The sequence below is a fragment of the Myotis brandtii genome, unplaced genomic scaffold, assembly GCF_000412655.1.
Source record: "Myotis brandtii unplaced genomic scaffold, ASM41265v1 scaffold112, whole genome shotgun sequence".
Taxonomy (NCBI): domain Eukaryota; kingdom Metazoa; phylum Chordata; class Mammalia; order Chiroptera; family Vespertilionidae; genus Myotis; species Myotis brandtii.
Window position 1 is genome coordinate 15,560,327 of NW_005353838.1, and position 23,863 is coordinate 15,584,189.

A 23,863-nucleotide genomic window follows, 5' to 3' on the forward strand; every position below is an offset into this window, starting at 1 on the left:
CTTTCCTCAATGCCACAGTCAGAAACCTAGGGAACCGCTGGACACCCCTTGAGAAGACCTCACTGAAGGAAACACTAGCATTTACAGCCAGAAGTCTGGACATCAAGGCATACCTTGTTCTACTGGGATGTCAGGTTTCATCTTCTAGCCCTGCCCCTTTCCCAGTGATTGATAGGAGTTGTCCTCTACCTTCAACCAGAATATGAGGGGTCATTTCTAGACAGGGGTACAGAGCAGGTGAAGTGGTGGCCACCCCCATTGGGTCTTCTGGGTGGAGCCTCAGGGGCTGCCCTAACCCTGGTTTTCTGAGCCTCTTCAAGTCCAGCAGTGACAGATGTCCTAGAAGTGTCAACATCCCCAGCACCTGGTCCGTGGGGCAGCAAACGACTTAACCTGAGATTTCCATGAAGTACAGCGTTTGGTTCTACATTCATACTGAGGAAAGCAGGCTCTTCCCCTTTAAAAGCAGAGTTTTGTCACAGTGATGGTGCATATGGATGTTATTGTTCTCCAGTAGCATCTTGGTCATTCTATTTCTGAAGATACTAGCTGCTGAAAAATCTATCTAATAAAGAGGGAATATGCTCATTGACTGCCCCGCCCTCAAATATGGCAGTGTCCACAGTCAATAAAAAGGGAATATGCTAATTGACTGCCACACCCTCAAAGATGGCAGCGCCCACAGCCACAAGATGACTGGCTGGGGAGGGCCCAGGCTGGCAGGAGAGGGCATTTAGGGGCAACCGGGCCAGCAGGGGAGGGCAGTTGGGGGCAATCGGGCCAGCAGGGGAGCAGTTAGGCATTTATCAGGCTGGCAGGGGAGTGGTTAGGAGGTAATCAGGCTGGCAGGCAGAAGCAGTTAGGGACAATCAGGTAGGAGGTAATCAGGCTGGTGGGCAGAAGTGGTCAGGGGCAATCAGGCAGGCAGGCAGGCGAGCGGTTGGGAGCCAGCAGTCCCAGATTGTGAGAGTGATGCCCAATAGTCGGACATCCCCCGAGGGGTCCCAGATTGGAGAGGGTGCAGGCTGGGCTGAAGGACCCCCCCCCCCCCAGTGCATGAATTTCATGCACTGGGCCTCTAGTATATATAGAAGTCTAAGCAACAGGCCGACCATTCGACCAGCCAACCAGTAGCTATATGCCCACTGACCACCATGGGGGCAGATGCTCAACTCAGGAGCGGAAACCACCGGCATGGAAACATGGAACAGACTGATGACGGGAAGGGGGAGGGCGGGAAGAGATTAACCAAAGATCTTATATGCATGCTAAAGGCCTGGTACACGCACGGATTCATATATGGTGGGGTCCCTCAGCCTGGCCTGCGCCCTCTCGCAATCCGGGACCCCTCAGGGGATGTCAAAGAGCTCGTTTCAGCTTGATCCCCACAGGCCAGGGCTGGGGACCCCACCAGTGCATAAATCCGTGCACCGGGCCTCTAGTTGTTTCATAAAGACTTGTAAATGTGACTTCCGATTGATGAAAAAGACCAGAACCACAAAACAATCTGTTGTCATCCCACCACAACCCTTTTCCCACGTTGTCCATGACTCTGGGACCTCAGCACAGTTTTGCGCTGCATGGAGCCTGTTTGTTCAGGACCCCACCTGGCTCTCCAACACAGTGGCCACTCTCCCCAGCAGGAGACCAGCTGGTTGGCATGGGCATGCTGTCTTCCCCGTTTGTTGTACAAAGCAAATCCCAGGCTTTCCTCAGCCTCGTGGAGAATTGTTGCAGTGAGAAAGGCCCGCCTGGGAAAGGAGCCTGTGCTCCCAATGGTCCCTGCACCATGATGGGCCCGGCAGCAGGCCCACAACTTGGCTTCTAGCCTGGATTCACTACTGCAACCCAGGTTCCTGCTCCTCCTTCTAAAACGTTCATCCAGCTCTGCACCTCCCCACATGGATGGCCCCGTTCGCAGTGGCTCACGAGAAGTATCAGTTGACTGCTGCCATGGGAAGCCCGATGGGTTTTCCTCTGTCACTGGCTGAAGCTGCCTTGCTGGGAGAGGAAGAGCTCCACAGTCAGCCGTGCCCTCACCGGGTGACGTGGGCAGATGACCCCACCAGGCGCATTTGCCCATCTTGAAAATGGAGCAATAGTGCTCTTAAAAAATGGGCATGAGTGTGTTCAGGGGGTTTTAAAGAAGACTTTGTTGTGCTTTTCCAAAGAAACTCTTAGGGATAGCGAGTGTTGTTCAATACTAGGCAGCTTGTACACTGGGAAAGTGGCTCACACCTTGTTCTGTGTTCAGCCTTCAAACCCACACCTGTCAGACTTGACCTCCTTTCAGTATGAAAAGTGCCCAGTGAGCTCTTGTGCTGATCTTTTCAAATCTGCAGGTTTCACTGTTCAGTGGGAAAGCTGCCCTGAGCCCAGTTGAGTAGGGCAGGGGGTTTAGGAAACCCACCACCTTGAAGCATCACATAGAGTACATTTTTTTAAATGAAATATTACATAAGTAAAGCATGCTTATATTAAATTAACACACAAAAGTACGCACCCCGAGTCTTATTTCCCAAGGCAGCTACTGCCAATAGTTTGTTATCTGCAGACAGTTTAGAGCCTGTGTGTTGGGTGTGTGTGGGTGTGGGTGTGTGGTGTATATAGCTGTCTTTTTGTTAAAATACCTGCTCTGCATTTTGTCCTGTAACTCAATTTTTCAGTTAATCTTATAATGGAGGCACCATTCCATGTGAGTATATAAAGATTAATTGTGGGGCGCAGTTACGGTGTTTTGGCTAGGTTCAAACCTCGGACTAATGAAAGGACAGGGTCCTCTCATTGCCACGTGCAAGTCCCAGCTGGAGGGCAGGGCCCACCCAGCACAATTATAGCCGACAGTTATGGTTGTAAGCTTGAACCTACGGTCCAAACACGTGGTCCCACGTGCCTTGTGGTAGAGTTCAGGTGCATATAGTTGAGTGAGGTTGGAGATCACGAGAATACTGTAAACAACGTGATCATGCCCCTACTTTGCCTCGTGGCATCTGCTATAAAATAAAGACACGGCTTGTGGGCGCTGGCGCTGTCTCCTCATCAGGGAGCAGCGTCCCACCGAGACCCAGCTTTCATTCTCTTGTCTGTCTTTTCCTTAATCCTTTCACCCCCCCCAACCCCCACTCAGTTTACCTTTGGCCGCAACAATTAATACCTGATTGGTCAGGGGGTGGCCTGGGTTCTAGGTACAGAAGACTTAGGAACCACCATGGGCTTAGAGTCCCAGGTTTGCAAATAGCTCCGTCCACACAAGCAGAGCTATGAATAAAAACCAAACCAAGCCAAAACACCTGTTCCCTGTGTTCAGATGAACTAGGATGTTGAGACCTGGCTTGGTTAACCCTCATCCCAGTGGGGTTGGTGTTAGTGCCCTTCACAGAGGACACAGGTGCTCCAGCAGGAAGCTTGCTTCTGGGTTTGTGATACGTGGCAGGTAAGCAGGAAAGTGTGTAAGGTCAAAATAATGCCCATGGGACAAAGCCCCAAAATGCCCAGTTCTCAGTTTTCTTCCCCTCTGCTGGTAAGGCACAGTTACAGCATTATTTTTTTTATTTTTATTTAATATATTTTATTGATTTTTTACAGAGAGGAAGGGAGAGGGATAGAGAGTTAGAAACATCGATGAGAGAGACACATCGATCAGTTGCCTTCTGCACACCCCCTACTGGGGATGTGCCCGCAACCAAGGTACATGCCCTTGACTGGAATCGAACCTGGGACCCTTCAGTCCGCAGGCCGGCGCTCTATCCACTGAGCCAAACCGGTCAGGGCACAGCATTATTTTTGATGACACCACTGACACAAGTTTATAATCCTATATGTGAAGAAATGTAGCCAAAGGCATCAAATGTGTTTTACTCGCTGTTTGAATGATTCAAAATACTCTGCCCACAGGCCTCAGGATAGTGCCTTCACTCAGCTATTAAGCAAATATTTACCCAGTGTGCATATTTTTAAACCACCACAAAATAACCCTGACCCAGGTTGTGTCTGTCTGGCTGTAATCACGTCTCCTTTTCATGCAGCTTCAGAACCCAATCTGAAATTACGGTCCCGGCTAAAGCAGAAAGTGGCTGAGAGACGGAGCAGCCCTCTGTTGCGCAGGAAAGATGGGCCTGTGGTCACTGCTCTAAAAAAGCGTCCCTTGGATGTCACAGGTATGTTAGAAGAGAGTTTAAACCCCACTGCCTGCCCACCATCCCAGCACCACCTTCTCCATGAGGCTCTTTCTTTAGCACCTCTGAGGCTGAAGCCCACCCTGCACACCTGTCCCTGCTCCGGCATTAGTCACTAGGCACAGGGAGCACAACAAAGCTAACAGGGCAGGAGAGGTCTGCAGGAATTCAGATTGAGGTTACTCTGAAGGTGGGGTTTTAACTCATCCTGCCCTGTTAGTGGGGAGTCACACGTGTCTGACCTGCTCCAATGCTAGAACCACTAGAGCATCAAAATGGTTCAGCAAGGGGCCAGCAGGTAGGCAGAAGAGAAATGGGGAGCTCCAGGTCTCCACTTTCTCATAATGAGTGCATTGCTCTTGGATCCCACCTAGTGGTGGAGACGCAGAATACACCCACTGGGCAGAGACCCTTTCCAAGTGCCCATTCTTTCACAGGGATGTACCCCAGGTCCCCTGGTGCACCCCAGTCCTCAGGAGCACCCCCTTACAAGAGTGAATCCCCTATCCAAGACATACCCCACCTCGAGGTACACCCCTGACCCAAGGCACACCCCTCATCCTGAGGGCACACCCCGCTTCCTGGGGGTGCACCATGTCATGAGGGCGCACGTCCACATTCCTAAAAGCACAGGACAAAGAAGTTGCTTAGAGGTAGCCTGGAAATTGGGAGGGGGGGGGGCGGCATTTGCACCAAGTACAGTGTTGGATTGAAAACCAAGGCTCTCGGGACCAGGAGGGCGTCTTCGGCGTTGGTCCTCCCTATGTGAGTGGCCACATCTCACTCTGAGTCCCAACACCTTCAGGATGAGATAAGTACCTGGAGCCCTGCCCCGCTGCTCTTGAGGTTCCTCAGCCCAGGGGAAACCCAGCCTAGAGCCTACCTCCACATATTTGTGGATTAGTGTAAAAGAATCTGGGGAGCCATTTTTGTCTTTGTCTTCCTTTTTCAATGTGGGGTCTTTCCTTTAGTTGTTCTAGTGTAGAGGCCTCATTTAAAGAAATGAAGAAACGTTGTCTGAAGTCCCTCTTGGTTTCACCAGCTTGACGCTTCTGTGTGAATTAGAGAATCCCGTTATGTTAAAGCACTTGTGTGCCCACGGACACAGCCTGGTTTCCTCTGAGCAGCACCTTGGTCAGGGCCAGCTCTAAGGCCAGCGTTTATTTCTAGCCACACTGTTGGGGAGATGGAACTGTCCCCGGGCTTCTTTCTGAGCATTAGAGTGAATGTCATGTCAGCCCTGACTGCTGATGCTACTGTGAGTCAGGACCTGGCTGGTCACAAAAACAACTCAGGTCCTCGCTGCCCAGGAGCTTTATCGATCTAATTCAAGAGACTAGACCATCACTCTGAGACAAGTAGCAGACTGGGTGTGCAACTCCTGATTGACACTGAGTGTGTTTCATAGAAAAAGCACCCAAAGGAACCTGGGCCAGGACGTGAGGGAAGCTGCACAGGCCAGAAAAAGCTTGAGGGACAGGTGCAGGTGTCCTAGGCAGCACGGCCCCAGTGGCTAGAGGGGCCCATGCTCTGAGCAGAGCTGACTTCCCAGCAGACAGGACCTGGTGGTGGCCATGGTCATAGGTTGGGGCAGAGAAAGCAAGTTCTGTGTTCATGGCCGCTCCCCTGGAACTCAGAAGGCCAACTAGACAGAACACCTTCCTCTCCTCTGTCACAGCAGCAGCGAATGGAGCCCTCTTCCCACGAGCAGCGTGCAGCCACTGTACCTTCACAGTTACTCATACAAGCTGTAGTATGTGTTTCCACATAACCCAGATCAGTCGCAGAAACTACAAGCTCTACTTTCCCTGGACCTCGATGTAACTCAGGAAGGATGAGAGGAGGTGTTCAAAGTGGACACTAATGGTGCATGGCTTTCCTAGTGACCGCAAGTAACCTTTCCCTGCTCTCAGTCATTGGGCTTGTGTGTTTCCTGGCCTTTTGTTTAGAATATTAGTTAGTGTCCAAGGGCTTGTCTTTCTGGTCTTTAAGATCATCTGAAAATGCAAAAGAGAAATAAAATTGATAATGTGTACAGCTCAAAAGTCTCAGCTGTGGCGTCCACAGAACTGAAAGGTTAGCAAAGCTAAAAATGGGGAGTGGGCTGCACAGTGCTGTTTGGCGACCCTGGTCATGTTCTCTCCTGCTGGAGTTTGTCCACAAGCTGGTGAGCAGCAGCTCAGGCCCCAGTCAATAGGTGAGTCCCATGACTTTCCTGGGACTTGAGCCAAGTATGGCTGACGGCATGTCTTTCCACTACAGACTCTGCATGCAGCAGTGCTCCCGGCTCCGCACCCAGCTCGCCCAACAACAGCTCTGGGAGCATCAGCACGGAGAATGGGATCGCGCCCTCCGTCCCCAGCATCCCAGCCGAGGTCAGTGTCCCGCTTTCTGTTTGTTTCCTGCCGGCCCTGAGGCAGGTTCAAAGAGCTGATTTGCTTGAGGTGACTGCATCTTACAGTTGTCCTTCACACTTGACTGTCCAGGTCGTGGTGAGGGAAACTGAGGAGCGAGGCAGCCTGCAGAGCACTGGTGTGGACTTCATTGTCTGCCACTCATCACTCGACCTCCTTTACATAGGACTCAGGAGTTCCCAATACGAGAGTCATGGTCAAAGAACATTTCCGCACCCCCTCTTTCCTCCTGGGATCTTCAGAACACATTAGATCCATCCTCCACATGAACCACATGCCAATGGTGCCAGCTGCCCGTAACCTCATGGCACAGGGCTCTGTGTGCTGGTTGGGAACAGGAGCCCATTGGAATCCTGGCTGGATGGGAATGAAAATACTTGTGGCTCTAGCCAGTTTGGCTCAGTGGATAGAGCATCAACCTGCAGACTGAAGAGTCCCAGGTTTAATTCCGGTCAAGGGCACATACCTTGGTTGCAGGCTTAATCCCCGGTCCTGGTCGGGATGCACGCAGAAGGCAACCAGTCGATGAATCTCTCTCACATCGATGTTTCCTCTATCTGTCTCTCCCCCTCCCTTCCACTCTCTCTAAAAATCAATGGAAAAATATCCTCGGGTGAGTATTAACAACAAAAATACTTGTTGTGTATTGAGAGATACACAGCTTAAAATGTTGGCGAACAAGGCACATGTACTTGTGTCAGGAACGCTGGAGCCACACTGGGAGGTGGTTAGGGTGTCAGCATCACGGATTGGATACAGAGAGGGTTCTGGGATCACTTAGAGGGAACATCAGATGCAGGGGTTGGCGGAGAGGGAAGAGGGGCCTCCTAGGAGAAGAGGTGGATGGCTTCTTCAGCCAGGTGGAGGGCCCCAGGGCCAGCTGCAGGTCATGCCGTTCCCTTGACCAGACCTGAGTTGGAGCGACTTTCCAGCAGTAGGTTCCAGGACCTCCGCTCTTACATTCATTTCCCTCCATTTATCCCCCAAGTCTCTGGAGCGCCTATCTTGCCCCAGCCCTGTTCAGGCTCGGGACCTAGGGCGAGGGTCCAGCCAAGGGCCTGCTTCTCCCCGGCTCCTCATGCTGGTGGGGAGAGGGAGTCGATTGGGCCAGTCTTGAGCAGAGAACTTTGCACTTGCTGAGTGGGGATGTGGGCGGGGATCCATGTGGGGAACCTCCTCGGCATTGAGTGTCTGGCAAACTGAGCCAGAAACACCGTCTGCTTCGTGCCCAGACAGCTCTACTGAGTGGGTTCTGTGTTCTCAGTTCTAACTGACAGGAGGCCATACTTTATTAGACATAGCTTTTTACTTTCCTCCTTAAATAGAAATGAATCCAGCCCTTCCAAAGGGCTGACAGAGTTCTAGACACTGTCGATAAGCAGATTTTTGGAAACTAAGATTACTGTTTAATTTGCTTAATCCCCATTTTCTCATCTTTTTCTCTTATACATCTCCTTCTTTTATGACCTTTTCTTTTCAACCTACCTGTTTAAGTGCTTATTTAGATTATAGAACATTTTGACAGTCCTCCTGGGTGTTCAGGTCATAGCTCAGTGTGGCCTGAAGTTGCGTAGAACTCAGCCTAGAAATTGCTTCCGGAACAAGATGTCAGGATCATCATGTGGGCAATAGCGATCCTGGGCCCTGATTGTTATTAAAGGTGGGTAGGTATGTACCTAATGCTTCATCTTGTAGGGATGCCTTATTTGGGTGAGTTTACATGGTTCTGGTTTAAAGTATGTGTTAATTTTTCCAAATCACACGTTAATGTAAATTAAGCTAGTGCAAATTAATAGAAGATGTAGGGGGGTTCACAAGAAATGTTAAGAGGACTGGCAGGGTAGTCTTAGAAAATGTGAGGGTATGTAGGTGTCCTTTTTGAGGATTGGACAGTTCCCTGAGAGGCACAGAGGCTTCCCAGTTCAGAGGCTGTGTAGGATCCTTGTGTGGGAGGGAGGCAAGGGACCCCTGGACGGCGTGGAGCTCAGCCTCACTATACCCTGTCCCCCTTTATACAGAGGATGCAGGGCTCCCCGTGCCACAGACAGCGGCTCCGTCTAGTTCAGAAGGCTAGATGTGATTGAGGCACGCCTGTGACTAGGGTGTGCCCATGATTGGGGTGTGGCTGGCAGGGTGGTGCCACAGGCACTCTGACCCCAACCCTGGACGTATGCAGAACTGAGAAGCTGACAGAGACATTGACACTGAAAATGCGGGCAAGTCAGCCTACCAAGTAATTCTGAGGCAGCTTTATTTCTAAAAATAACTTAGGTTAAAAAAAATAGCCTTGGTTATAAAGAGGAAGTTACAACCTTGGAAACAATAGAACATCTCTTCGTTCTTGGAGAATCTCAGTTCAGTGGAACCATGGTTTCCTTGGCAGTCGCAATCATGTTCCCTAAAACATAGCTTGTTAGTATTTTACTTCTAACAAAATTGCTTTGTGTGGGAAGAGCGCTTTCACAGTTGTCCTTTCATCATTACTGTGCCATTGACTACATGAGTGACTACAGGTAGCTGTACAGGTAGCTGCAGCCAGTCTCCGGAACAAGACGTGCTGTTTCCTTCCCCGTGAGGAAAGCCGTTCCATCCTGTTCTGCCTTTAGCACAGAAACAAAGTGTATGTTTCTTGATGACATCAAAATATGACACCATCAACATAGCCACCTGGGGAATCTGCAAGGCAGAGATGTTCACTCTGAGAGTGGGCACTTGTCCCTGCAGGCTGGCAGGGCTGCAGACAGTGACCACTATCTGTAGTAATGTGTAACAGCTTTCAGTCCACAGCTTTTCCCCTGGAAGTGAAATGGTTCTCATCCTTGATTATGTTGTTCACTTTGGGAAGGATGGGAGGAAGTCAGGATGTTCATCCTCACGTTATTTTTCATCTTGCAGACTTCTGCCACCCCCACCTTCGTGCCCCATGGCAAAGTCACCTATTGGTGGTTTGCTCATTGGCTCAGCGCACATTTGCTGTGCAGGGATGTGCTGGTGAATATGTTTTTTATCAAAGAAGGTTTATTCTAGAAGCAGAAGATGTTAAATATCTCAGTACTTCAACTCCTTGCAGACTGCTCACTGCTCACCCTTTTCTGACTGCCCTTCTAGTCCTCACTTTTGCTGTACACTTAAATAGTCCAAGTCTTCTTTTTAAAAAGTGTAAGATTTTGTAACTTGTTTTTCTAACTTAACATCACATCACAAACAAGATTCCAAGTAACCGCAAGCCTCTGCCAAACTGGTGCCCCATGTGTAAACGAGCCTGCTTTTGATTTGTGAGCTCTCTATATATTAACCTTTGTCCTGTACTTTGCTACTATTGTCATCACCATTTTTTCCCTTTCATGTGAGGGTTTTTTTTCATCTTTAGTTCCCTCTTTGGTTTCTGCCTCTGATGTTATGTTTAGAAAGACATTCCCAACTCTAAGAATATATTTTAAAATACATTTTCCTAGGTTTTCTTCTTGTAGTTTTACCATGAGTAAGCAATTTGAATAAAAATGAGAATTTGGTGGATCATGAATCTATGTTTTTATGCTTGCCGCCTGCTCTGAAATGTTACACTCACCTACATGCTCTAATCTGTTAATTCATCTTTATATTCTGGGCATGATCTGCCCAGAAGTGTTTTCTGTTGTCCTTCCCCTTGGTGTGGTTGCCCACACTTGGCCAGAGCAGACTCTGTGTGATGGTCATCCTGTGTTCTGTCCCCAGACCAGCTTGGCACACAGACTGGTGACTCGGGAAGGCTCCGTGGCCCCACTTCCCCTCTACACATCGCCATCCTTGCCCAACATCACACTGGGACTTCCTGCCACCGGCCCTTCTGCTGTAAGTAGGCTTCCAAGGGTCTGTGTGGTGCGGGGCAGCTGTCACAGGCACGTAGCCTGGACGTTACCAGTTGTGCCTCTCCAGGGGGCGGCAGGCCAGCAGGAAGCCGAGAGACTGGCTCTCCCAGCCCTGCAACAGCGGCTCTCCCTCTTTCCTGGCACCCACCTCACGCCCTACCTGAGCACGGCGCCCCTGGAGCGGGACGGCGGGGCAGCTCACAACCCTCTCCTGCAGCACATGGTCTTACTGGAGCAGCCACCCACACAGACGCCCCTCGTCACAGGTGAGCGCTCTGCACGGCATCAGGCCTTGCCAGCTCACAGAACCGGCAAGGAGGCCTGTTCCACCCTGTGTTTCCCTCACTTCCCCCACGTCCGAGCATTTGACATGATGCACCATGTCTCCCTCACAGAACTGGGTGGACGACATGCCACTTACAGGTCCTGCCCTCTCAAGAGGAGGTTGAGGCTCTTCTGGTTTGCGTCTTCCTCTGGGTCAAGCTAAGCAAGTGGCAGAAAGACCTGACTTGGAAGGACAGTCAATTTCTATCAGCAGTAAATTTTTATTAAAATGGTGCCCCATCTAAAGGACAGTTGTATTTAGGAAAAAGTGGGAAATCTGTGATGGATTCTTCATAGCAGTGATGGTGTACAGAGTCACTAAGGATCGCCAGACGTGTGGGGGCTGCGGTCGCCCGTCCTCATCTGGAAACCGTCCTCAGTTTCATTTCTGCCTTCTCGAATCTCTCTCTCTGTTCAGAAGTAAAATCTACAGCAACATTAGAGCTTCACCTCCAAATCTCTGACCCCCAACCTCAGTGGGAAATGCAGGTGCCTGCAGGCCTCAGAGTCCAAATGTGGCGCATGCGGGTCCAGATGGGGGTTTGGTTTGGTGGTCCTGTTTTATGCTTGTTTGTCCCTCTCGAGCACTTGGTTCCTTAGAGTCACTGGCTGGTCTGGGCTCGGGTCGTGTCCTTCCAGGACCCCTGGGCCCTGTGGGAAGTCGCCTCCTGACTGCTTTCCTGCTTTTCCATCCTGTCCTCTAGCTGCCATCAGGTTTCCATCAGGGCCCAGGAAGTCCCCCCGTTGTGCAGCACAGTGCTGTCCAGTGCAGGAGCACTGGCCACATGTGGCTATTAACATTGAAATTGAAAGTTAAAAGCACTCAGTCACCTGTGAGGCATAGCGAATGTTCCTATGGCTGCTGGTGCAGGGCAACCTGGACCATTTCCATGGCACAGAAAGCTCTGGGCGGCTGGCTGCAGTGAGGCCCCAGCTCTGAGCTGGAGATACGCTGTGCCAGGCCTCTGGGCCTCTTCCTCCCACACAGCTCATCAACTAGCCAGTTTTACTCCTCGCTGACTGGCCTACAGGGTGATTCTGGAAGCCCTGTCCTTTTCCCAAAACCCCTTTTTCCATGAGGCCAGCTCCTGTGCCCCTGTCCTGCTCCCATGTGCTCATTCTATGTCAGCTTCCATGGACACTGTGTCTGTCCTGCCTCCTTCCTGGAGCCCAGACCTTGCATGTTCCTACAGCTCTGCCATCCTCTCTCTCCCGGCACCCACACAGTCTGCAATGCCTAGTAGATAGCATAGGCATAGTAAATATCCCTGTGACTGAGCCCAGTGAGAGCCATGGTGTCTGAGGTGGCTGTGTCTGAGCAGGACCCAGGAGTTCTCACTGCAAGTTTCCTATGTCAGTGTATCTGAGTTCCCCCAAGTGGACGGCCCACAGACCTATCTGCTTGCTGATGATCTCGTTGGACAGACTGACCAAGTTATACCAGCTCCACTCACAAGTGCTCTGGAAACAGGCCCGTGTGGGAGGAGTGGCTGGCTGGGTCAGAGAGCAAGCAAGGTGGAGGGTCTCGGGCGCTGTGTCCCCTTCCCCGCAGGCCCTATGGCTCGTATGTTTTCAATTATTAGGCACTCTGCACACAGTGTCATTACTCTTGGAAAGCGCAAAGTCCCAGTATTCCCAGAGGCTGAGTTTGAGCAGCTAGCCAGGGCAGCGCATAGAAATCGGGTTCATTTCCAGGTGAGAAGGGAACTGTTTGCAGAGTCCTGGCTTGTTTCTGCAGCTCCACACAGAACCGTGGGCACTGCCTGGTCTGGCCACCCAGCTGAGCACAGTGACCGAGTGGCCGGCGAACCAAACCTTCAGACCAGTGTGTCCTACTGGCCAGGCCCTGGGAGACAGGCCCCAGAGCTTGGTAGTTGGGTGTGTGCAGGAGGCTGGGTGCTGGGGCAGGTGAGCTTCAGGGAAGGCTTCCTGGAAATGAGCATCGTTGCTTAAGACCTGAGGTGGGACTCGGCAGGTGAATAGGTGGGAAGAAGGCCCAGTAGAGGAGCAGGTGTGGGTACCTGGTAGGTTATTCTAGCCTTCTGGTCACTCACAGGGCAGCAGGAGCTGGTGTGCTCAATTCATTTACCATTTCTCCCAGTCGGACATCCTTGACCCAGGGTCATTTTCAGCCTGAGCAATGTTTAGTGTTTGTTTACCTCAGGTTGCCAGGGGGACATACCCAGGTTGCAGGGGAAGGGGTTTGTTAGACCTTTTTGCCCATAGAACCTTGGAAAAATGGTCAATGACCTAAACAGCAATTTGCAAAAGAAAGACCAGATGGAGGAAAAGCCTACAGAAGGAAAAATATTAAACTTCCTGGTTCACAAGAGAGGTTGCAATTTAAACTGAGATTCAAGTGCAGACACAGCCAGATGTGTCCTGTCAGCTCAGACTCTGGATCTGAACACTTAGCTCAGGTGCAGATGTGGGCGCAGCACCCTCCTGTGCAGCCAGTGGGCCTGGGCGTTGGCAAATCCTTGTAGAAATTTGTAGAAAGAGGTTTTGACCATATCCATCAGGATTGTAAATGTTAATGCCCCCTTTGTGCATGAAATCAGTATTTTAAGAGACCCTTAAAAGAACTTGACCCCTGAGGACAGTTTATTTCTCTCACACTTAGTTTCTGTGACAGGGAAGGGCTACTATGGCCTTCCTCGGCTCAGCATGTGGTACTCTTATTGCCCACAGTGCTCTTCAGATCAGAACCTTCTGAGGGAGCGTTCGTACCTGTGAAACTGCCTCTCTGGCAGGGCAAGCTGTTCTGAAGCCTGTTGCACAGAACGCCTGTTGATGGCATTAACCTGGGTGTCAGAGACAGTACTCTCCAAGTGACAGCTCAGGATGCTCGGTGTGTGCCTGGAGTCACACCCGCTGGGCTCCAGGGAGGAGGCGCCTAGGCTGGCGGCTGCAGCTCACGGTGTCTCTGTCATTCACTCAACAGCTCTCTCCCCTCCTCTCTTCTTCCTCTTCCCCTCTGCTATTTTCCTCCATGTTATCTTCAGACTGGTATCTTTCAGGCCTGGGCGCCCTGCCCCTGCACACACAGTCTCTGGTTGGCGCAGACCGGGTGTCCCCCTCCATCCACAAGCTGAGGCAGCACCGCCCACTGGGGCGCACGCAGTCGGCACCGCTGCCCCAAAACGCCCAGGCCCTGCAGCACCTGGTCATCCAGCAGCAGCACCAGCAGTTTCTGGAGAAACACAAGCAACAGTTTCAGCAGCAGCAGCTGCATATGAACAAGGTGGGTCTGTGCCGTGCGCTCCACGGCCTCACGTCTGTTAGCTCTTTCCTCAGCTTTGCCATCTGGCAGCTGCCCCTTCTGACCTTGAACGGCCGAGGGCCACAGGAGAAATAGTGGGTCTCAGGCTTCCCCACGCTCGGCAAGGACGGGCTTGTGTGCAGCTGGAACTTGGGGGAATTACCCGTGCGGGGGGATGACTGGAGTGGGCAGGGCCAGTTCCCGAGTCCCTGGTCAGTGTTATGCATGTGAAGTGTTCGCATCACTGCATGGTAAATTCTACTCAGCCAACACTTTTTTCTTTTTAAATATGTTTGTATTGATTTCAGAGAGGAAGAGAGAAAGAAATAGAAACATCAATGATGAGAGAATTATTAATTGGCTGCCTCCTGCACTCCCCACACTGGGGATCGAGCCTACAACCTGGGCATATGCCCTGATAGGGAATTGAACCGTGACCTCCTAGTCCATAGATTGATGCTCAACCACTTAGCCGTGCCAGCCAGGCAAGACTTTTTTCTCAAGCATATTTATCTTTAAGCAAACACAAAACAGGAAGTCCCCAACTTTACAGTGGCCTGAAGTCCCCAGAAGCACATGTCTGGATGACTCTACCCTTGCAGTATACTTGTCCATTGGAATAACATCCTCTAGAGGGCTACACCCAGGCCAGCTCACAGAGGCCTGCACACCTGCACAGTCCCTAGAGTTACGGCGACGCCACTCTCAGCAGGAAGTGGTGGGAAAGGGTGGTGTTGCTCTCTAGTGAGTAAAATAGGAAAAGAGCAACTTCGAGTAACGTTTTTCAAATACCAACATTTGAAAGAAAGCATCTTTTAATAGTAAAGAATGAGATGAACCTGTCCAGCATTTCCTCAAAAGGTTAACAGAGTTACCATGGGACCCAGCAGGCCCACTGCTAGGCCTGTACCAAGAGAGTTGACAACATAGGTCTAAACAAGGGCTTGCACACCAACAGCAGGACAGCCCAGATGACAGTCAAACAGAATGGGCACAGACAGGCCATGGTGTATCACTCAGCCCTGAAAACATGGTGCTGAGTGAGAGAAGCCAGACAGAAAAGCCCACACGTATGATTCGATGTGGTAGAACATCAGACGGGCAGGCAGTTTGGTGATCCATGGGCACCCTAGGCGGGGTGGGGAGTGGCAGGGTAATGACTGCCAGTGGGAATGGCGTTTCTTTCTGAGGTGATTGAAAGTGTTCTGAGTTAGAGACGTGATGGTTGTACAACTCTGTTAATATACAAATGACTAGTGACTTACACAGAAAGTGTGAACTCTGGTACGTGAGTTACCTCTCAAAGCTGCTAAGAAAGAAGTGGATGAGGTAAGAGAAGACAGCTTTGGTGTTTTCTGAGGGGAACTAGCAGATTTGGGGATGAACAGACTTGATTCTCAATGTGTCTCTTTCCTGGGAAAGCTCATCTGGTCGCATTCCCTCTTTCAGAGAGACCTCAGTCATTGATCCTCTACCCGTTACACACAGTTAGACTCTTGTCTCTGCCTCCCTGAGGAATGAAAGGGTGGAGGGGGAGAGGGGGATCAGGAACAAGACCTGGAAGGGTCCACACAAGTGTGAAGATGGAGCAAGAGGAGAGAAGACCACCTCTCCGGGGCCGAGGCGCTAAGTACAGCTAGCCCTGCTCCTCTGTCTGCCAGCATTCCCAGCCCAGTTGGGTTTTGGGCACGGACACTAATCTTCAAAGAAGAAGCATCTTCCCACTCCACACTCCCTAGGTTTGCTCCTCTGAGTCTTGGCCTGAACATCACTCATGAGTCCCCCACCTCAGTTAGAACTGCCTCCCAGCCCCATCCTGTTACCTTGCCCACCCTCCCGTCTGCAGTGACTACACCCATTTCTCACGTCTCATATTCCTATCTGTGTTCCCTGGTGGCATGTCAGCCCACAAGGATGCGGTCTGTGTCCCCTGGTCGACCCAGGTACCTGCACAGTGCCTGCCAAGAGCAGGTGCTGGTGTGGTTTTGTCAAGAGTGTTGCTTGTTGAAATGCCATCATGTCTTTTGGGGCTGCTCCTCCACTGAGTCCGGCTCAGCCCCCACAGGGTTCACAGGTGGAGGTGGCAGCCACGTAGCCCCAGTCCACCCCAGTGTGTTTGCCCTGACAGGGCTGAGGGACATTCACTCCTAAATGGCCAGCTGCCCAGGGCAGCCAAGCCCAGACCCCTCTACCCACCAGGCACTAGGGAATAGGCTCCCACCCCACCCACAGAGCCCCCACCCCACAGGCTCTCCCAGCCAGGCTGGACAAAGCAGTCAGCAGTGGGCAGGCCCTGAGCCCGGCCCTGATTGGACAGGAAAGGGACTCCTCACTGTGTGGGAACTTGACATTTCTCCACCTGATGCCAGTTTGGCTTCTTGGTTTTGTTATGTCATTATCTGAGTGGCAGGTTAGGAGGCTTTGAAGACAGGAAACACCTATTCATAGGTGATATGTTCCTGAACAGAGCGACTTGGAAGCTGGGTAATCTCCCTGATTCTGCTACATGACTGACTGACTGACGGTGGGAACGACAGGTGACTGACATGTTTATACACTGTTCTCCCGGCGCTCAGGGAGCCAAGCTCGTATCTGGTACTGTCTGGCACTGATGTCTCTGCCCTTTGTCTTGGAGCAGGCTGTTCCTAGGCCTCATTACCTGAGGGCACTAGAGCCCAGAGCCTGGCAGGGCTCCCTTCCTGCAGCCCTGTGCCCTGTGCATGGGGGTGGTGACCTTCCATGCATGGTCTGCTGTCATTCAGCCTCAGTGGGCAGCCTCTTCAAGGATGTCACCCTGGGAGAGAGATCAGCCCTTCCCAGTTGCTGCACTTTCAGCAGCCCGACGGGGGCCGCTGTGGTTTCAAGAGAATGGCCCATTGGCTAAGAAAGCCTATGAGGCAGGAAAGATGGACCGAGGAGCTGGCTGGGTTCACCGGGGCGATGACCACTACTCTCCAGCAGTATGTGGGCCTCCCTGTGGGTGCCCAGCGCTCCTATCCAGTGGTGTGTCAGCCTCATTGTGGATGCCCGTGGCCTTGCACGCAGTGTGTTTAATAAAGTTTGCTGGGTGAAGGGACTTTTAGGAGAATGCTTGCCATCAAAGGGAGTGGGGCTTCCAGCTCTGGAGCTGAAGTGAAGCCAGTCTTGTGTCTCTGGGAGCGTCTGAGAATGGCCTCAGGTGTGGTCTGTGTAAGGTGAGCAGCATGTACAGGGGCAGAAATGCCTTTTCTCTGTTAGAAGAGAATTCTTAAGGCACCTTGACAACTGGAGAAGCTGGCTTTGCTGTGACAGCAGTTTCATCTGTGGTTGCTGAATTCCACATGAGCCCAAATCCTGTAGAGCTGGGTTGGATGCATTTTCCTTTCATCTGACCTTCCCAATATTGAATATGAAAACTGGGTCTCGTTTATTTGTGTGGTCTAATTATGAGCATGGCCAGTAGTCTTTAAAAATGGGCTGCTTACCAGTTGGCTTTGGCTCTGAACTCCAGTCTGGCTTTTAGAAAATGTGTTGCTCTAATTTGGAGTTGCATTTGTTCTCATGTAATTGATAAATGAGGGCTCCTAAGGTCCAAAGGCCACTAGGAGACAAAGAGCTGACTTGTTCGTCCAGTTTGCTGCCGATTCTCTGCCAGTGTTTCCTCCAGCATGTTTGCCTGCCACTGGCCCTCCTGCTGCTGGCTCTGCCGTATGGCCCGGCCAGTGGGAAGCAGAGCTGCATGTCAGTGACGGGGGGCCAGACAGTGACCTCGGCCCAAGGAGGCTGGCCGCACACGCTCCTGCATCACTGCTGAGTGGAGACCCTCGCAGTCCTGTGACACCTCTGCATCACAGGGAGGCTTCTGATGCAGTCCACGTGCCACTGCCCTGGCGACATCCCTCCTAGGCACCCTCAATCCTCAGGCCAAACTCGGGACGTGAAGTGAGCTCCAGGGAGCTGGGCTGTCATGGAAGCTCTGAATGTCCTAACTCCTCTGGAGGGCCTGGCAGGCTCTGCTTGGATGCCTCATTTCCCAAGGAAGCTGAGAGGATGGCAGAGGAAGCCCTGGACGTCTGCTATGAGCAGGCTGCTTTGTGTCCCCGCTGCCTGGCTTCTCCAGGAAGAGCTGCCGCTGGGCCTTTGCCTCTCCCAACTCCTTTCTCCTCCCCTTCGATGACCCAGAGCTGCCACCCATCCACCTGCCAGGCCTGGGGGGATAGGGGAAGGGGTGTGCCCTCAGAGGCTCCCTAAGAGTGAAGCTGCAGGAGGAAGGAAGAGACTCCACAGAGCCCATCACCTGGAAAGGTGCCCAGGACATTCACTGGAACCGGTGAGACTAAACATTCAGCCCAAAAGCAGCATGTGACAGAGGATGGAGTGCAGCCCACAGGAGGCACACTGACCACAGCTGGAAGCCCACCTGCCCCACAGGGAGTCTGCCCAACTATGTCAGCACCTGCCCCAGATACCAGAGGGGATGATCCCTTACCACATCCAGGGGCCCTTTACAGACACTAGTTAAATGCTTCAGACATGGCAACTTCGGACAGGTCACCTAAACATACACATGATCTGTAGCTGGACCCGATTTGGACCAGGAAAGGCCATAAATGACATTACCGGACAACTGAGGGAACTTGAATATTTGTGTGGTCTACAGCACAGCTGACAGTCACTAAGTCTATCAGTGAGACTCCCAAGTGGGTGATTCCCAGGGTTCTGTAGAGGATGGCTGACACATTTGCTGGATTGTGTCTCGCGGCCACTGGTAGCCCTCAAGTAGGTCAGCAGAGGAGAGGTTGACCTCTGCCTCTATCCCTGTGTCCTTCCATCTATAGGTGAAGGGCGTATGGGATTTCTTAATGATTTTTGAAAGTTTTCTCTAGTTTTGAAATTTAGAAAAAAACGGCGGAAGAAAGTCAGGATTGGAGTATCCTGTCCTCTGAGTACATGTTCCCATGGCCACTCTCCTAACTCTCCAGTATTAATGCTCTGTTTTCTCAAATAGCTTCCTCAGGCAAGTGCTGGGGCCCTGGCTGGGCCCTCCATTCCTCATTTACTTTTCCCTGGCCTCCCTCAGGGAGAGACCAGAGCTCTGTGTCTGCAGAAACACCCCACATCAGAGCTGGGCCTCCCGAATGGCCTAGAATTGGCCCTGGGTTACCCTAGCATCCAAATTACCTCCCTTTGGGGTCATCCTCGGGTCACCCCGAGGTGGCCACAGCCTCCTGTTTCCCCCACACCTGCTCCTACTTGGTGCAGATGCTTCCCACAGCCATCTTCATTGAGCTTGTGGAAGGGCACCTCAGAGCAGGTGGCCTATATGCCTCCTCGTAACATCCCAGAGCTGACTCTGAGCCTGCAGGTAGTCGGGACCCTTTAGTCCTCCTCCCCAGGGCAGCGGACAGGCGGACCCCTCTTCCTCTCCTGGCCTCTGGCCTGTTCTCTGTGTTTCCCTTTGTGTGTGTGGCTTCTCTGTCCTCAGTACGAGTCTCTATGAGCCTTGCATGAGCTTCTGCATGCAAGGTTTCAACTTCCTGACTGCTCGGTTCTTCCTGACAGCCATCTCCAGTCCTGAGCTGGCTCCTAAACCCTAACTTGGATCCCCTTCTCATGTGGCACTTGAATTTCAGCCTCTCTGAGCCGTTATACTCCCTGCCCTTCCCTCCTGGCCAGCTGCATCCTTCTAGGCAGTTGCCAGCCTCTGTCCATACCTGCACCAGGAACCAGCCCTGCTGCAGCCTTCCACTCCTCTTTCTGGACCCAGCCCCTCTTCTGGCCTTCCACCCCAGCCTGGCTGAGGCCCAAAGTGTCACTCCCAGTGCCCCATTCTCAGTTTGACTGTTAGGACCTACCTGTGGCACAGGCAGGGGTGTGAACCCCCTTTAAGAAAACACAGCCTCTCATGCCTATGGTCTGGAGGTCAAAGTTCATGACATGGGAGCTTTTCAGGCCCGAGGGTGGGGAGCAGGAAGTGGGATGGGGCTGGGGGCTCTGGGGCCTGGTCAGCTGGCAGAGAAGCCCAGGAGGAGGAGGAGCAGATGCAGGTAACCGCCCTAGTGCCCTTTCAGGTCAGGACCTCAGTTACACTAGGATGGACACAGAAAAGGGATTTCTCAGACAGATGAATAACTGGGCTGAGGGTGGAAGAAGGCAGGCAATGTCCCTCTCAGAAGCTGTGACAGTGGAGGAGGGGACATTGTCCTCTTCCCTTCTCATCCAGGTGCAGAGGTGGGTTGACACCTCTGTCATTGTGTTCTCTTGCTTGGCACAAACACAGTTTCATAAACCAATTGCAGGTCTGCTTCCTTTCCTGCCTGGAGCCTTGATGTTACTTCTCAGCACCGCGGACAGCGCCCATGTTCTGCATAGGTGACCAGCCTGGTGCTAGCCTGGTGCCTATTGGCCTTAACTCACCCCCCTAGTCCTCTATCCCTTTGTTTCTGAGATGAAGACTCTCTGATGCACCATTCCTTTCTGATGACCTCAGTCACCTTGGGTCACTCTGACTTTCCTTTCACCTCTGTAGATTATCCCCAAACCCAGCGAGCCAGCCCGGCAGCCTGAGAGCCACCCCGAGGAGACAGAGGAGGAGCTCCGTGAGCACCAGGCCCTCCTGGAGGAGCCCTACCTTGACCGGCTCTCTGGGCAGAAGGAGGCCCAGGAGCTGACTGGAGTGCAGGTGAAACAGGAGCCCTTGGAGAGTGACGACGAGGAGGCAGAGCCACCTCGGGAAGTGGAGCCCAGCCAGCGCCAGCCCACGGAGCAAGAGCTGCTCTTCAGACAGGTGACCACGAGGGCAGGGCGGGCAGGGTGAGAGAAGGTGGACAGGGAAGGGGAAAGTGGGCTGGAGCTGGGTGGTGCAGGAGGCAAGGGACAGTGGCCCACATTTCCAGTGGGCAGTGGAAACTGAAGGGCCTCTTCCACTCCCGCCAGGCCAGGTCTTCACCCATCACTCCCTAGTGGTGTGGGAGGTGGCTGAGGTTCTATGTCTGTTTACCTTAGCTGTATGTAGACATACTGGCCATTTGTCCACTGTGGGCATTTATGCACCTACTTTCCAGCCAGCGTTGGCCCAGACTCCCAAGGGATGGTTTTCTTTCAGGTATATAAGCTGTGATAAACATAAAGCCAAGTGTTAGTAGGATTCAGCATAATCACTAAAGGTCCGGGGAGGGAGATTAATTTTTTAGTTGATCAAAAAGGTAGGCAGGGCCTTTGGGGCCTGAGGAGAGAGCAGTGACCAGCCTTGCAGATCCAGAAAAGTAGTGCCAGCCAGGTGCCCAGAGCCAGTAAGGGTTCTGGGCACTGGCACACAATAACCAAACTCACAAGAGACTGGTGAATATATCTGATGAATGATTTATTAATTTATTGTAAAAATAAAACTGCCAAGTCAACAAAACACTAGGTCAGCCAGGCAGGCAGCAAGTCAGAACCTCGTGTTAAGAGGCCCAAGTGCCACCAAGGAGGTTGCTTACTCCTAATGAACTGCACGTGAGAGCCAAAGGGTGCTCTCGAAGTGGAGTTGGATCTTGTCCTCCAGCAACAGAGCTCTGTCCAGGGTGCAGGCCCTGGCTTGTCCCCTCCCCTCTCTCCGCTAGATATCCTAGCCATCCAGTTGTGCACCACTGATCTCTGACAGCCCAGGCATGTGGCCCTCTGCAGCTCCCGCACCTCCCCCAACAGCACCAAGAAAGACGCCACCTGTGACACACAGGACCTTAGATTTCTCTAGAGGCCTCTGTGTGGGCGGCAGGCCACACCCTTCACCCCTTCTGGGTTTCATGGGGGGCCCTGCAGCTGGCTGCTTGTATAGTGCTTTTTCTGTTTCTCATTCAGAGGGGGACCATCTCAGGCCACGTTCTTAGCACCCAGGCACTAAGCCACTGCTCTGCAAAATGCAGTGGAAATGGCACTTAATGAAAATATAGAGGTTCTAACCAAAGGAACCTTGTCTTCTGCTGTGCAGCTCCAGCAGTAGGAGTGCCTGGCTGGCTGTCCTGGCCAACAGGACCCCACGGGGCTTCATTCCCTCGTCTGTGTAGGTCTCGGAGTTATGAAGGAAGCAGATTTCTTATTATAACTGGAATTCATTGTGTTATTAGTACCGGATATGAGATTGGAAAGTACTTATGTAAATTTTTAGGGTAAATATCTTGTAGATGATAAAGCCATCAGCATTTATTTAGGAAAAATAGCCTTGTTGTACTCCAAGCCTGAGGCAGTCATTAAAAACACTAATTTTCTATGTTCTTTGGAGAATAATTAGCAGAGGTCCTCATCAGGGAAACTCAGTGCAAGTAGCAATTTACAGATGTAAACGTGAGACACTATATCTGAGTTTTTGGAAAACCTGTACTGGGAAGAGGTCTGGTTGGTTGTAGGTGGCCATGAAGCTGGGTGTGAATCCTTCGGGATCCAGGGGAGCCTCCTGCTCAGGTCCTCCCAGCATCTCAGGGCTCTTCCCTGCCCCCCAGCCTGCGGTGTGCCTGCCCCTCCCCCAGGGGCTGGGAAAACAGACCTTCCAGAATGACAAGATTTACACATGAAAACTAAGGCACGATTTGCGGAGGATTTGGCAGGCTCTGCTTTCTCTGGCACCTCAGCCTATAAAGTAGGATGTGGACCCATCCTTCCTTTGCTGTCCCAGGGTGGCCTGGATATCAGCAGCTCCTCGGGCAGGGCGGGGCTGGCCGCAAGGTCATCCCTGCCCTTCGCTCCCTGTGGCTCTACTCTGCCTCCCACAGGACACACACCTTAGCCTGTCCACAGCGTCCCATCAGGGTCTGTCTCCCTCCCTGGCTGAGTGGCCCCATGCTCCACAGACCTAGCACTTCACCTGCACTGCAGCCCTGGGTTGGAGCCCCTCTGTCCCAGCAGCCTCCACAGCCCCTTCCAGAGTCCTCCTTTATATCTCCACTGGCCAGCAGTACAGAGGGGGAGAGAGGTCAGAGACCTGCTGGCTTTTAGGCTTTAGATCCTGGTCGCATTTGTGCTCTTACAGAAGCCATTCTTCACACAGAAACAGGATTTTTTTGGGGGGGGTGGGGGAGGACTTTTCATGGATGTATGTGTTTAATTCACCCCTTTCTACTCTGTTTTTTTGTTTGTTTGTTTTTTGTTTTTTCCTGAAAGATGGCTATCAGTCCTGGGATTATTCATGTAGGTCCCTACCTCCTCAGAGGCACAGCCACACCCTCCCGGCCCTGTCACCCCAGCTGCTTGGGCCCTGGGTGTCAGGAACCTGATTGCTCACATCTTCCTTGCTTCAGCAGTCATTTCTGTCATCAAGTGAGGGCATGAGACAGTGAGGGGCCAGGACAGGGAGACGGTGGCAAATGAAGTAGAATTAGCATTTCTCTTCTGCAGTGGGCTTTTCTGCCCAGGTTTCTGACATGCAGAGCAAGTGCTCTTGGTCAAAACCAAGACAACAGAGTCGACCAGGAGGGCTGCCTGCAGGCTGCTGGGGCACCTGGTGGCCATCCTCAGTGTCCATCCAGGTGCCACCGTGCATGGCACAATGGTGAGCGGGTGGAGGGGAGGCGGGCAGAGGGATGAATGATACATGAGAAAAGGACATGCAGAGCCCTTAGGGGTGTAAGGTTTCTTTGAAGCAACAAAACGTGTTTCCCCGTAGCAAGCGCTCCTGCTGGAACAGCAGCGGATCCACCAGCTGAGGAACTACCAGGCCTCCATGGAGGCCGCTGGCATCCCTGTGTCCTTCGGCAGCCACCGGCCTCTGTCCCGGGCACAGTCCTCCCCAGCGTCTGCCACCTTCCCCATGTCTGTGCAGGAGCCCCCCAGCAAACCGAGGTTCACCACAGGTAACATGAGCAGGGAGGGCTGGGGTGGGGGTGG

The 23,863-nt window shown here is 52.2% G+C and overlaps 1 protein-coding gene across 10 annotated transcripts in view; it reads left to right on the forward strand.

Moving 5' to 3' along the window:
• HDAC4 (histone deacetylase 4) overlaps nt 1-23,863 on the forward strand; it is a 202,532-nt gene that overhangs the window by 135,239 nt on the left and 43,430 nt on the right. For 7 of the 10 annotated variants that reach the window (XM_014546907.1, XM_014546900.1, XM_005857710.2 and 4 more), the window contains 7 exons: nt 4,026-4,157; nt 6,438-6,550; nt 10,304-10,420; nt 10,505-10,703; nt 13,767-14,005; nt 20,532-20,789; nt 23,643-23,829. In XM_014546907.1, coding sequence (XP_014402393.1) covers nt 4,026-4,157; nt 6,438-6,550; nt 10,304-10,420; nt 10,505-10,703; nt 13,767-14,005; nt 20,532-20,789; nt 23,643-23,829 — 1,245 coding nt within the window. The remainder of the gene's footprint in view (nt 1-4,025; nt 4,158-6,437; nt 6,551-10,303; nt 10,421-10,504; nt 10,704-13,766; nt 14,006-20,531; nt 20,790-23,642; nt 23,830-23,863) is intronic. The other 3 variants (XM_014546917.1, XM_005857713.2, XM_005857715.2) reach the window with 1 other exon arrangement.